Source organism: Balaenoptera musculus, chromosome 1, assembly GCF_009873245.2.
Source record: "Balaenoptera musculus isolate JJ_BM4_2016_0621 chromosome 1, mBalMus1.pri.v3, whole genome shotgun sequence".
In the NCBI taxonomy this organism is placed as follows: domain Eukaryota; kingdom Metazoa; phylum Chordata; class Mammalia; order Artiodactyla; family Balaenopteridae; genus Balaenoptera; species Balaenoptera musculus.
In genome coordinates, this window is record NC_045785.1 from 114,241,980 (window position 1) to 114,256,414 (window position 14,435).

The 14,435-nt window shown below is 52.5% G+C and overlaps 1 protein-coding gene across 7 annotated transcripts in view; it reads right to left on the reverse strand.

Annotated features, from left to right (window-relative positions):
* ARHGEF11 (Rho guanine nucleotide exchange factor 11) overlaps nt 1–14,435 on the reverse strand; it is a 115,300-nt gene that overhangs the window by 10,648 nt on the left and 90,217 nt on the right. For 4 of the 7 annotated variants that reach the window (XM_036843477.1, XM_036843496.1, XM_036843488.1 and 1 more), the window contains 15 exons: nt 12,879–12,902; nt 11,601–11,745; nt 11,234–11,333; nt 10,419–10,448; nt 7,265–7,391; nt 4,325–4,504; nt 4,189–4,236; nt 3,785–3,972; nt 3,377–3,523; nt 3,015–3,094; nt 2,785–2,910; nt 2,218–2,335; nt 1,154–1,332; nt 538–613; nt 51–218 (listed from right to left, as the gene is read on the reverse strand). In XM_036843477.1, the coding sequence (XP_036699372.1) occupies nt 51–218; nt 538–613; nt 1,154–1,332; nt 2,218–2,335; nt 2,785–2,910; nt 3,015–3,094; nt 3,377–3,523; nt 3,785–3,972; nt 4,189–4,236; nt 4,325–4,504; nt 7,265–7,391; nt 10,419–10,448; nt 11,234–11,333; nt 11,601–11,745; nt 12,879–12,902 (1,736 nt within the window). The remainder of the gene's footprint in view (nt 1–50; nt 219–537; nt 614–1,153; nt 1,333–2,217; nt 2,336–2,784; nt 2,911–3,014; nt 3,095–3,376; nt 3,524–3,784; nt 3,973–4,188; nt 4,237–4,324; nt 4,505–7,264; nt 7,392–10,418; nt 10,449–11,233; nt 11,334–11,600; nt 11,746–12,878; nt 12,903–14,435) is intronic. The other 3 variants (XM_036843523.1, XM_036843504.1, XM_036843512.1) reach the window with 2 other exon arrangements.

The following is a 14,435-nucleotide window of genomic DNA, read 5'->3' on the forward strand; positions in this document are numbered from 1 at the left end:
GCTCATGGCCCCGGGGTGTGGGCCGGCTGGGACTGTCTCCTCACGGGTACCTGTGGCCACGGAGCGGACGAGCACGGCATTGAGCTTGAGCACCGGGCTGAAGGTCTGCTTGCTGTCCGAGGAGCCCACGGCTGTCTTGCTGTGGCACTTCAGCAGCAGCTTCTCATCCTGTTTCTGCAGCAGCACGAGGAGGTCCTCCAGCAGCAGCACGTGGAGGTCTGGAGGGGTGTGGTGTTGGTGAGGTGTTCTCTGTTGCCCACTCGTCCCCCATTAACACATGGGGTACCAGAGGCTCTTGGATAGTCATCTCCAGGATCTAGGAAGCCCTGGAGTCTGGTGACCTCTGACTGCTTTGTTTTTGGTCCTTCCTCCCCATGCTGTGCTTAAGGAGCCCTGAGCTCTCATCCCCAGTCGTGTTTCAAGCTGCCTCCTTACCATCCCTTTAGAGCACCGGGTACAGGGCTTATGATCCAGAGAGGGAAGAGCCCAGGGGCAGTGCCCTAGATTCCCTCTTGGCCCCAGTCCCCTGGCACTTACCCAAGGTCTTATCCTTGCTGATCCTCCAGGTCAGGGGCCCCTCATGGATCATCTTTCTGGTTGTAAGATCCAGACTCTGTTAAGGAGACACCATTTATTCAACAAGTATCTGAAAACCTAGGCACTGTGCTAAGGTGCTGGGCATCAGTGGTGAACAAGAGTAGTCCTTGCCCTCACACTCCTGTGGGGGATGCAGACAAGTAAAAAGGCAACTACAAAGTCACGTGCTACGTGCTGTGCTGGGGGATATGCCGATGGTTATGGCAGGGGTCTCTCTATCCCCTACTACATGCTGTGTACTCTCCTAGGGTCACTCTGCTTTACCTGCCCTTTCCCTCAGCTTTATGTTCTCCCAAATGACCTTCACCTTTACCTTGAGTTTACTCCCATCCCCTGCTCTCCCAGACTGAGTTCAAACATCTAGCCTTTATGGTAGGGCTGTCTGCCCTTGTCTATCTCGGGATGGGGTGACAATGGTAACCGGGGCTGTGTGTATTCCAGGGCCCCCATCGCGCCATCCTATCACAGACAGGCCCAGGTCTCCTCCCCTCCACCTTCTCCAGGTCCTGACCGGAGCACATGTGGGGCTGACGACGCTGCAGCCTCAGCCTCCTACCTTGAACTCCGCTGCCAGGGGGTTGCTGGCCCTCTCCAGGGAGGTGGTGTCCAGGCGTTTCTGGTAGCCCTCTAGACGGTGCTGGTTCTCTGTCTGCTTCACTGCTTCATTCACGTACTTGAGAATTTCCCGGCACTGATCCCGGGCCCGGCAGAGTTTCTCGTGCTCAGAGGTGCCACCTACCCATGGCGCAGAGAGGAGGTGGTGAGGGCTCCTGCCTGAGAAGTCTGTCAGAGCCCGAGAGTGCCTGGCTACCAACAGCCACTGGCCAGTCGCCAACCAGCAGGGATGGGTGTAGACACGCCACCCTTGCCTAACTTGGACCTCAATCGTAAGGATGACTTATACTGAGGGTCCTCGGGTTTCAGACCACGGCTCTGAAGACACTGATAGCCCTTGGGAATTCCTGCCTAGACCACAGCCACTGTACAGGTGTGGAGGACAGGAACGGAGACAGGGACTGCGGGTGATGACAGTGATGGTGTCTCCCTCTAGGAACACCTGTTCAAATCAGGTTGTGGTTCTTCCCACTTCTACACGCTGACGCCAACATCCCAAACTTGAGGGTGGTGAGAGCTGCTCGGGATCCCAGGGACAGTGACAACCTGGGGTTAGACCCCCCTATTCAGCATGGTCCCCTACTCCTGTGGAGTAAGCACGCATGGCTGTATCTTTTGTGCATCGCACAGAGACGTCCAGCAGGGGGATCAACAGGGCTAAAATCCAGCCACAGCCTCTGGCATGGGACCACGATCCTCAGAGGAGCCAAGGTGCCCTCTGTGCGCTAACCTGTGTCACTCAGATGCTTCCCTCTGATCTGCACAGAGGCCCCACACAGGCCAGCGGCAGCCCTTACCCCCTCCTGCTGCTGAGCACCTTAGTTTTGCCAAAGCACATTTACAATCGTTACCTTCTTTGAGACTGACCGTAACAACACAAGGATGAAGACCCTGAAGGCCAGAGAGGTCAAGTGACCTGCTAAGGACACGAAGCAAGTCAGTGCTAGAGCCAGGGTCTGAGCTGCGGGCGGCTGCCTCCCAGCGCCAGCCTTCTGTGAGCCCTACCCTCCGTGTGCTTGATGATGCTCTCCAGCAGCAGTGGGTACTTGGTGAGCCGCTGCATCTCAGAGATGATGAGGTCTCTAAGCTGCAGCCGCCGGCACTGAGGGTGGCTCTCAGCCTCCTAGACAGAAGGAGGAACAGAGGAAGACGTCAGCCTGGATTATGAGCTGGCTGTGAGCTCAGGACACGGAGCCGAAGGGGATGTGGTCAAATAAGCCACATAAAGCAGGTAGTATTCCCACTTTATAGACAAGGAAACTGAGATCCATCTAAGTAAATACAGGCACTGGTAGGTGAGCGGGGCCTTCTGATGGCCAGTCCAGTGTCTCCGTCTTGAGAGCGAGTATGTGTCAGTGTTTCTGAAGAGGGGGCGTTGGGGAGGGTGTGGATGGAGCAGAAAGTTGCCGTTTACCCTCCCCTGTAGAGAGAAGAGGCCAAGCGCCTGGAGCTGGGGGCCGGGAGGGGAGTCCGGGAGATTGTGGGTGAACCCGGTTAACTGTCCCCCTCAGCCTTAGTGAGCTACGACTGAACTGGCTGCTCTCGGTGGCGACGAGGGGAGGCCGAGCGTACCTGCATGAAGAGCTGGAACCGGCTCTCCTTGCGCTGCCTGGTCTTGATCAGCTCCAGGGCGATGGACTGATAGGAGCAGAACTGCGCGGCCACCTGCTGCAGCTCCTCCCGGGCGGGGCCATCGAACTGAGAGGCAGAAGGGACACCACACGGCCCCGGCCTCACACCCCTGCCTGGGACCGCTCCCCCCCACCTCCTCTGCCGCCTCCTCCAGGCCTGGGCAGCCATACCCGAGCCAGCATGAGGTCACTGACTTCTCTGATGATGGGGCCCTCCTCCCGGAGCTTCCTCATGGCTTCACACCAGGAATCTGGGGCAAGGAGAAAAGACAGAAGTGCCTGGGGTTGGGCCGCATGGCCAGGCCCTTCATGACGAGAGAAGAGGGATCTGAGGGCAGGGCCGTGGGGCAGGGTCTCCAGTCATTTCGCTTGTGGGGGGACTGGAATGTTGATGTTCAGGCTGCATATCAGGTTCTCTCGCCAAAGAGGACTGCTGGCGGCTATCTGCTCGGGGGGTCCTGGCATGCGGGCAGAGCTGGGGCAGAAACCTGAAGGCTGGCCAGGGAAGGGGGCGGGCGGGGTGGGCTCCTCACTGTGGATCTCGACGAGCTCGGGCAGGTTGGGGAAGAGCCGCACCAGCTCCTCCCGGGGCAGCAGGCCCTCCTTCTTCATCCGCTGGTAGAAGATCAGGTCCAGCACCCGGAGTGTGCGCAGGTGGGAAGCCTCTGTCACAAACAGCTCTGAGCGGGGGTAGTGACGGGAAGGGGCAGAAAGACAGCAGGAAGACCCGTCAGCAAGGATCTCATCACTACTGGGACCTCCAAACCACCTTTGGTGCTGGTTTCAGATGGTGTGTCAACTTCTCTCTCCCCAGGGGCCAGAACTGAGGTGGCCCTTACAGGAACCACAACGTGGCCGCTCTCGCCCCCAGGCGCCCCACTATTTTCTCTACCACCATCTGCGCCTGAGGCGCTCTGCACCTGTTCCCGCCTGAGTCTCACCATTGATGACCTCCTGTCGGTCAATCTCCCTCTGGCTTAGCCCAGCCACCACATCCTTGCCCACTGTATGCTGCCAGTTTTGGGCGTCGGGCTCTGGCTCCAGGTCAGACAGCTGGCCCAGATCATCTTCTAGGAGGTTGGGGAGGAGGGCATCTGTGCAGAACCCCAAGCTGGGGGACTCAATGCTCCTGGGGGAAAACAGGCAGCTCAGCGTCACACGGAGGAAAAACTCAAACACGGGGTTCGTCCCTCCGCCTCCTGCCCACCGCCCGGGGCCCATGGGAAGCCAGCAGGCCACAAAGAGGAGCTGCACCACCAACCGGCCCCTGGAAGGGGAGCGGGGGCAGCTGAGCATGGCTGGGACACGGACACCTAACAGAGGCGCTACGGCACCCATCACTCACCTGCGGCCCATTTTGGGGGTGAAGGGAGGAGTTGGGTTCTCAAGAGACCTGTGGAGAGAATGTCAACTCTCAGCAACCCTCTGCTCCTGCCCGGCCCCCAAGATATCAGCGGGCTGAGCCCCTGAGCCCCGCCCACCTGGTGGAGAGGCTGGAGGCGGAGGACGAGGCTGACTGGTGGAGGCGGGCGGCCTCTGCGGCCGCGTCCATGTCCACGTCGCTGCGAGAACGGGGCACGTTCTCTGCCTTCCGGGACCGCTTCATCTCCTCCCGGCCCTTCAGGCTCTCAGAGCGGCCCAGGCGAATCTCTGAGCGAGAACTGGATGGAGAGGGCGAAAGACCTTGGCGTCTTATATCTGGCCAGCTTTGACCTGCTGCCCCATCTCAGGGGTGCCTCAGCGCTGCAGGCTTCCACCCCAAACACCAGACCCAAAGGGTCCCAACTCCCGGTGGCAGACGCTGCTCAGTGACAAACCACTTCTGCTACAAAATCCTTCCTTTCCCCGGCCCAGCTGGATGGACAGAGCCTCTCAACTTCCTTGTGACTGGGCAGGAAGGGATCCCAACAGGAAGGTGAAATCTGGGACTAACTGAATCAGACTTGTGGGGTGTCTGGATGCCAAAGACCCCAAGTGCCCGTCAGGAAAGCTGTGGACACCAAAGTCCCTCATCAGGGACAACAAGGTTCCACCTTCCCCGCCCCTGGCCATCTCGTGGCCAGCTCATCGGGCCCTCTGCTTTGGAACAGGTCGGCTCCCACCCTGGACTCTGCTTGAGGCGGATCTCTCCTTTTACAAGATCTTTTAAGAGGGAAGTGAAAGCACCATCTTCACACACTCTTTTAGTATTCTCCACACTGCCTGTCAGAAAATTCTATCTGCTGTTGAATTCCCACCCCTCCAGCTGTGATGTGGACTGTGGATTTCTTCCATTCTTATCCGGACAGCACCCTTCCTAGGCTTCCAGTCCCCTCTCGGGAGCAGCCCAGCTTGGAAGGGTGCTTACAGGGGCCTGTTTACTGATGGGCAGGACCTGCTCCCTGGCCTACCATGCTTGGCCCCTGAGTGTCTGTGGGGCTTGACGAGATGCTGACGGCTGGGTGTTGCTCTTTTTCGAGTCCTGCAGTGCCTCAGCCCTGTGACAGCTGGCATCTCTGACCCCTAGCTGCCCCAGGATGGTGCCTCCCCCCACGGCCCTGCTGGGCTAGTTCCTTGCTGACATTATTACTAATCTACATCCTGCTCTGCCTCTAGGACCACAGAAGGCCTAGAGAGTCTGGAGAGGTCTTAATAGCACAGCAGGTTGCTGCAGAGAAGGAGCCAAATGGCTTGGTCTCCATTCATCAAGTCTCTCTGAACTGCCAGAGGACCCAAATGCCGCTCCCCTGCCCAGGTCCTGGGGGTTCGCCTGCAGGGTTAGAAACCACACTGCCAGCTGATGCCCTACTGAACTCACCCCTTGAAGTCTGACAGAACAATTCCAACACAGACTAACTCAAAACACTTTCACCAGTGCCCCACAATGGGTCACTTTAGCACCACAACAAACCTCATGCAATGAGGTTCCTGGGGCTTCTTTCAAGTACCCAGAAGTGAGTAATGATCCCACCAAGAAGTGAGGCATACAACCCACCTCTGGCCAAAAATTCCTAGACTATTGCTGTCTAGAATTGGGGGCTTCTTATACCTGTTTAGTTTCTACGACAACCTCTGACCCACCGTGCTGCCGATGCCATTTCTTCTAAGATTGCCAGTGAACTCATAACCATCAAACCCAAAGGCTTCTGCTGAGAGTAGATTTAGAATCCCAGTGAATGTCTCAGGGCAAATTTACCTAACAACTTGAAGAATACGTGTACAAATAGTCTCAAATATTTCCTCAAAATGTTGACAGTATATCTTATAATTGTACATTTGATACATCTGTAAGATCACACCTACCCCAGCAATCATATAATTTGTATATTTAATTTATTCAATAATATTAGAACTCAACCTCTGACCCCAGCACAAATCTAACCTTTATCTTGCCTAAATCTTTGTTATTTCTCACTATGGCAAAATCTTTTAATAAGTATTAAGCTTATAAAGGCTTAGTATAAACAGAAAGGAGTAACCCTGCATACAAGCAGGAACGTTTGACTTACAGTTTGGTAATTAGTTATTTCAGGGGTAAAATGGTTTGACCAATCAGGCTGTTACATGCTGACTTGCCTTTGGGTCTGCCTTTAGTCCAGCTCGGCAGTGTACACAAGAACTATTTTTGTATACACAAGACCACATTTACTGTACCTCAAGTGTGACTTAAGGAATCTGCAAGGATGTTTCTGACTACAGGCAGTTTTCACTTTAAGTGCTGGCTGCAGAATTTTAGACGTGACTTGATGGCTGTCATGCCACAGTCAAGAGCAAGTCTAAGAGTACATGTCACCACCAGAGAAGGGTTCTTCTTAGAATCCGGCCCAAGATGGAGAATGTGAGCAACGTCACAGCCTCCATTCCCCGTTTTCTTCTTGAAAGAAGAGCAGTTTGTTTTGAATCAATGACCTTTCTATTTCTTCGCTGAGATGTACATCTGATGCCCAAGTTACACCGTCTGCCTTTAAAGCAGCCAGCAGAACCTCATCTCTAGCTCTCTTCTTCACGGGCGCCACAGACTGTCTTTAGCCTGACTTCCCTATTGCCCAGGATTTCCCTTCGCCCCACTCTGTACTCTTCTCTAGCCTTGTCATTTAGGGTTTCCTGACTAGCTGCTTTATAACATAATCTAGCTCATTCTTGGGGTGGAGGCTACGGAGTGGCCAGGGGGTGAACCCAAAGGAAATTTTAAAGGCATGTGGTTCTTGGACTGGAAGGTCAGGGGCCCTGCTCTCTCTCCCGCTGGCCTCTGATCACCAACACATAGTATGTCTTCTTCTGAACATACCCAGGCGGGAAGGTTGGGGGAGAGGGAGAGAGCTCTAGAGTGGGAGCCGTACAGTCTAGTCGGGGGTAAAGTAGCTGGCGCTGAACCTTAGCCCTGAACCCTGCCCACGCTCCCCTCCCTGGGCAGCCAGCAGGCCCCATCCAGCCACTGCTACCTGTCGCTCTCCAGCAGGTCCTCGGGAAAGCTTCCCGTTGAGAGTCGCTGCGTCCCAGGTTCCGGGGCATCGTACTGCTGGTTGTTCTCAAAGTGCTGAATGATGTTCCTCACGTTGCCTGGTTTGACTGGAAGCAGAAACAAGATAATGAAAGATACTCTGCCTTCTGTTCAGGGGTGACTTCTCGGGGCCCTCGCTCCCCTCCAGCCCAGAAGACAGCGATGAGCAAGCATGGATGAGAACAGCATGGGGCTGAGGGTCAGGAGACGTGATATGAGCCCTGGCTCTTCTACTGTGGGGCGTGGCACGGGCAGTCCCTCCACCTTCCTGGGGGCTACTCTTTCCTCAGATGCAAAACGAGAGGGTGTGAAAGTGCATTTGCTATGGATATTTCTTTTGCCTCTCCCGCTCTTTATTACAGTGATTCTCATGCTTGAGAATCGTTACTAGGTTATTCCCAAGAGCCATATACGTGTTAAAAAAAATTAGCCAGGAAGACCAAAAACACATCAACCTTGGTATAATTTGGGTTGCCAAATTTACCAAGCACTTTTCAAATTTATACTACTTTTAGAGTTCACTGTTTCTGGTTTTCCTTGACTCTCCTTTCTGTTCTTTCTGCCCTCACCCCCACCTCTTCCTCTCCATCATTAAAGAATCAGACCCTCCGTTAACAGTGAGGGGGTTCTTAGGAGGAACAGAGGAGAGATGTCACTCTCTGGCATTCAAATTCCAGATGCTTTTCAAAGCTAAGACGAAAGAGAGCTGTTCTTGTTCAAAGCAGAGAGGGCAGGTAAGAGTTTAGTAAAAAGGCGTAGGTGATGCCATGCGGAGACCCTGGAGAAGAAAGCTCAGGCCCAGGGGCTCCGTGGCTCCTATCTTCAAAGTCGATTAGCTCAGCTCCAGGTCCAGGATGTCAGAACAGGAGTTGGGCTAAAGATGCTGCTCTGCCCGGACCAATAGGAAGGATAATGGGATGGGGAAGGCAAGACAAACAGCCCCGGGTGCCAGGCCCTGGTCCTAACCACACTACCCAGAGATTCTGACATCGACATAGACAAACTTATAAATCTCCCTGTGTATTCTAAACTTGAGATTCGTAAGAAAATTTCCAAGCCAGAGGAAACAGAAAAGCATTTAGCTGGTCTCTTCAAAGCTCACAATTTCATATCCTTTAGGCAGGTAATGTTTTTCTAAAACTGCAGAATAGGTGGCTGTGTACATGTGTTAGGAGTAGGGGCTGTTATCATCACTCCCATTTTGGAGATTAGAGATCTGCCTGTCCCAGACTGAATGTGCATCTGGGCCCTGGGGCAACTGCAGCAGCCAGGGAGGGTCAGCTGTGCTGCCACAGCCCGGAGCACCCCTGGCTGGGTGATGACGTGGGAGCCTGGGAACGTCCTATAATAGAATGCCTCCGGGCAGAGCCCATTGTTCCCTCTCCCATGGGCCACTTGGAAAAGGCCCAGTTCTTGGGATATAGTTACACCCTAGCTGTGACAAGGAACAGGTGTGGCCCTGAGATTTGGTATAACTGAATAACCCAGAGTAACAGGGGAAAAAGACACGCAGAAAGGAACGTGTTTTTGAAAAGGGCAAGGTTTTCATCAGTAACCTTTGCTCTCCCTTCCTCCATTCTCTGAATAACAATGAAACTAAATAAAAGTGAATTATATGTCACTAACAATCAGATACTTTCACTAATAAACAGGGGCAATAGCTGATGATCCTAAACAGCAAGGTTCTCAATACTGAGGCTTTCTAGCTTTGGTGGGTGTTTGGTCTTTAGATACGCATACAGACTTGTCTGATGTCCTGGGAACTTGAGAACATCAAATCAAACCATGAAATGACAATAGAAAGATATGACTCAAAGAGATGGTGAATACCCAGCATCCTTATCCTCTCTTGGGATCAGCAACCCTACCCTGGGTGTCCCTGTTCCCTCTCAGGCTGACACAAAGCAAGCAGCTTGGGCAGGGCTGCTCGGTCTCAGGCCTGCTGCTTGCCTCATGCCTGCCTCGGGCAGGGTGGATGGAAGGAAGTATGTGTTAAAAACTAAGGGCCTGGGTTTCAAGGCCATTCTTTTATTTTTTCCATTGTTTAATAGACTTTTTTCTCCCTAATATTTCTTTACTTACATTGTTTAAAATAGCATAACAAGTCTAGGAATTTAACTTTAAAAATAATTTTGAAAATCACTATTTTTAATTGTCACTTTATATTAAGTGAATTCTAGCAACAGATTAATTTCCTGATTGCATCTCACTGCTACCTCTCCCCTTGATTTACTACAGAACCTAGAAAATATTAATCACTTTAATCGTATCCATATGGACCTCACTGATGGGAAATGAACCTGCCCAGTTCTAGGTTCTAAGCTCCTCTGGGTTAATGTCTGTTATATATGTATATATTTTTGATACATAGATTCTAGAACATATTAGGCCTCTAACATACATACGTTAGGGTCATTCTCTTTAACTGTTGCAGTGACGCTGTGCTGGCAAAGGTAAGAGTCAGGAGATGAAGGTGCTACAGTGAAGGACTTAAACAAAGGAGATGATAGAAATGAAAATACCCCAAGGCAAAACTGCTGAAGACCCATTAGGTACTAAAAACAACCCCATATAACATTCAAAACTGAGGATTTTATTATTATTTCAATAGAAAACAAAAATCTGAGGAACTTGTACGGGACATTTCAACATGCGAGGGTTTCCCTCATTTACATAGAGCCCTGGCCTTTTGGAGCCACATTCACAGAGAGCTGACAGAATGAGAGAAAGGCCGCAGGCCGTGGACCAGTCTTGGAGGGCCTAGAAGCTGGCCTCTGCCAGCATTGCCAGGAGGAGCTGCACGGTGGCGGGGGGCAGTGCCCCGGCCCCTCCCGCCCTGCCTTAGGCGGGCAGAGTCCTGCACCCAGCGTGAGGGCAGAAGCCCCTGGGTAGGCATCCCTGAGCAGGCGTTTGTGTCATGGGGAGCTTTAGCAGCATGGAGGAACATACAAGAGTAATGGAGTGAGGAAAGGGAGGGAGGAAAGAGAGCCAGGACAGGAGGCGATGAAGGAGAGGGGAAGAAGGGCAGACAGGACTTGGGAAATGGAAACTCAATGCTAATGCAAAGAAAAACCCAAAGAAAATGGTCCTTTTACCTTCCACAGGGGACAAGGGAATATGAAATGCTAAAAGAAAACAAACAAAAACAAAAGTAAACCATGAAAAGTCAAATTAATGTTTCAAGAGTCAAAATAAAAATTACATCAAGCTGGAAAATGAAAGGTAGTGGCAAAAATCAGGGCTGATCTAGTAGAGTCCCCTCCTCTCCCCTTCCCCCAAGGCAGCAGTTTCAGGAAAGGCAGGAGGCCCATGCCATGGCCCTTCCCAGGTTCCCAAGACTAACACTGGGGTGTTAAGATAATGACTGGGAGGGCCAGCAGCAATGTCCAGACAGATGACACACAATTGGGAAGAGATCGGTGATCCATGGAGGTCTGGATTACTGATGGCATGAGGGGAGCCTCTGGGTCCCAAACCTGCTCCCTTTCCACCTAGTTCTGCTTAATTGAAACCCTCCATCAAAGGCCCATAATTGCTCCCAACACACAGGCCCTCAGGAGGACAGACAAGTCCATGGATGAAGGTGAAGGAGGCATTGACTGTCAACAGGGCCCTTGACTTGCCAAGGGGGAGATACTCCTCTGCACGGCTGTTCAGTATCTACAACTGCCTCTGAGTTCCTAGACCCAGGGACTGGCTTGGCCTCCTTGGCTCTGAAGCAGTTCCCTGTACCTCAGGAGCCGTCACTGGGTGTGGCAAGGGGAGAACGCAGTAGCACCGAGAGGAAGCTGCGACCTCAGAGTTTGTTTGGGCCTTTGGCTGCCAGAAGCACAGGAAGGCCCTCTGCCAACATGCTGGCCTGTGAAGGGGCCGAGGTCCCTGTCCAAGGCTTTGCTCCCCAAATACTCACTGCTCTGGGAGGAGCTTTTGGGCTTCCCGATGTACTTGAGGATGGGGTTTCGCTTCTTGTCCTCCAAGGCATCCTTTTCTTTCTTGGCATTGCTGCTCTGCTGAGATAAGAGACACCAGGGTTTGGAGAAGGTCCCAGTACCCAGACTGGGCCACTGGCCACCATGCTACTGCCTCTATGACTAGCCCTAAACAAGCAACCGGAAAGCAGACTCATGCTTGTATCTGATCTAGCACATCTGCTTCTGGTCTGGGACTGGAGGGAGGGAGAGGGCTGCTCTAGTTTGGGGATTCTCAATGACTCTCCCGGTCTGCCTCGGCGCAGGAACCGTGCCAAGAGATGATTCTTTCTAGGGGAGCTCTGTCACCTTCTTGGTCTTCGGGAAGAAGGGCAGCCACTTGTCCTTGTCAGGAGCGGACTGGGCCTTTTCCGCCGTGTTGGAAGGTCGTGCTTCTCGAAGACGGATGCCCGCGTGGCTCATGTAGGTATTGAGGGCAAAGTCCATGGGGGCGCTGTAAAAGAGGAATGGGGGCGGTGAATCGGAAAGCGCCGGCAGGTGGAAGGGCTGGGACTCTGCTTCACACAAGCTCCTCACCACCACCCAGCGGGGTGGCGAAGGGCCAGGGCATTCAGAGGGAGGCCCAGAATATTCAGGTGGGACAGCAGGCAGAAGCTGGAGAAAAGCCTTGGCTGGCATGACTCCCAGAAGAAATCGCATTGTTTTCCTACGCAGACCGCTTCCTAACGAGGGGACAGTGGCCAGTGGGAGGACGCGTCAGTTCACCAAAACATAAGCAACTAAGCTGTGGGCGACGACAGTTGAGGCCCACAGCTAATGTCCTCAGGCATATACACAGGGGTGGGGTGGCAAAGGGATGCGGAGAAACGCCAGCCGGCCCCTGCAAGTCCAGGTAAGCTGCCTTTGCCACCACCCATCCCAAGTACAAGGAGAAAAAGAGATGGAAATGATCTGTCAAGTAGCTTCCAACTGCCACAGATGAAACTGTCCAGAGCTCTGTGTTTAAAACTGTATTTGCCTCTCAATTCGGTAGACAGATTATCCACTTTGTGGATTCAATGAAGCAAATGTTTCGGCCCTGGCTTTTGTCTTCTCTGAAACAGCCTTCTAACCCCATCTTCTCTCCCTTATTGAGTGCGTGTATGCTCAAGGAATGCATACTCACTTTAACACTGGCTACTGAGAAACAAAGAGACATGTATATAGGCTTCAGGGGAAAAAAAAAAGTGCCAACAGAGGAAATGTGTTGTACCCTAGCTCCCCTCTGCAGGTGCTGCTAACACAGGCTGATTCTATCACTGCTCCTTCTTTCGGTGGTTTACGAGAAAGAAGTGGGGAGGCAGACACAGGGCTAATGTGGGTGGAGAAGAGGAGGCCAGGAATGGGAGTGCCGGCAACTTGGTGTCTTCACACTGAGGAGCAGACCCACGTCCCAGGCAGTGATCCCCGAGTATCAGGGCCTGGGCCTCGTGACCTCCTGGTGGTTACACAGACATCTGGAAACTAAACTTGGACAGACGGCGATCCTCTGAAGCTAGGGACTCCCCTATGATTGGCAGAGATGCAACGCCCAGTAGCTCAACCCCACTCCTTCCCACCTTGATTCAGCCACACAGACTCACTCACCTCCTGTCTTCCTCGTATTTGGACCTGGAACAAAAGAAAGAACAGATGATGCAGACTGCCAAGGCAAAGGCTCGTCGGCCTGTGCAAGACTGGGAGGAGGGTGAGTTCTTCCCTAGAGGAAGGGAGCGGGTGAGGAAAGGGAGGAGGACGATAGAAGGTCAGACTCAGACTCTTGGTCTCAGCTCTGGAGCCAGCTTGGGGCTCAGGAGGTGAGGGTTCTCATTCCTCCGAGGGGCTCAGTTAGCACAGAGTGATGATGATGATGGTGTCCTTCCAGCTAAAAGGAAGGGGAATGAGGCAAATACAGCTTCTCGCTTGGTATCTGTTTCAGCCTCTGAAGCTACCACGGAGGAAGAGGCTCCTCTTTGTGTCCACCTAGAACTAAATTAGAAGGGTTGGGCTGACACTGAGGCAACAGGAAAGAAGGTGAGGGCGCAGAGATATATACCTTGAGACCTGATTCAGAGGAACCTATTTAAAAGAGGTTAATGGTAACAGCCACTAATACTGCGTGCTCACCATGGGCCAGGCACTATTCTAAGCTATTTACACGTATAATACTTACACTCAAAATAATAGGTCTCATATCTCCATTTAATGAGGCTAGCGCTTCCTTCTTTTAAATAGAAGCCTTTATAAGCAGGGTGCCTGTGCTGTCAATAATAACCCCACCTAACTCTGTGGTGCCCACGACCTCAGAATAGGCTCGGTCAGGTTTTGCCACCATCCCTGGCATGGTCGGGGTGATTAGTGCCATCTGACTGCTAGGGAAACTAAGGCCCGGAAAGATTCAGGGTTTGGCTGAGGGTCAGAGGGTTGTTTTCAAAGAATATACCCTCCCTGTGGGACCTCATCTAGTTTCATCTCCAACCCGGATCTCTTGTCAAATGCCAGATTCATCTATGCAGTTGTCTACTCAAATCTCCAGTTTGATGTCTAAAGATCTCAGGTTTTGACACGTCCGAGACTGAGCTCCCGGTTTTCTACCACAAAACTGTCCCTCACACAATTGTCCCTAACTCGACTGATGGCACCTTTGTCCTTTTAGTTGTTTAGGTAAGAACTGTGGAGTCGTCCTTGGTTTTCCTTTCTCTCACATCCTATACAACAATTTTTAGGAAATCGTCCTGTTGGTTCCACTGTCAAAATATACTTGGAGCTGACCTCTCTTCACACCCTCCGTCGCCAGTTCTCTGGTAGGAGCCCTACTGTGTGGGTTCCCGTAACTGATCTCCCTGTTTGGAACCCCTCCTTGTTCTCCCACCACCCTCCACCCACCCTCGAGTCTCTCACAGCTCCAGTGGCTCCTCATTCGCTGAGAGAAAAAAACTGAAGACCTTAAAACAGTCCACAGGCTCTGCGAGGCTGCTCTTCTTGTCACCTCTCTGACTTCAGCACTGAGCTTCTCAATCTCCTCTGGCCACAGTGGTCTCCTACTGTTCCTCAAATACGTCAAGCACATTCCTACTTTGCCCTGGCTGTTCCCTCTGCCTGGGATGCTCTTCCCCCGAGATATTTCCAAGGATGACTCCCTCACTTTCTTCAGTTGCCCAAATG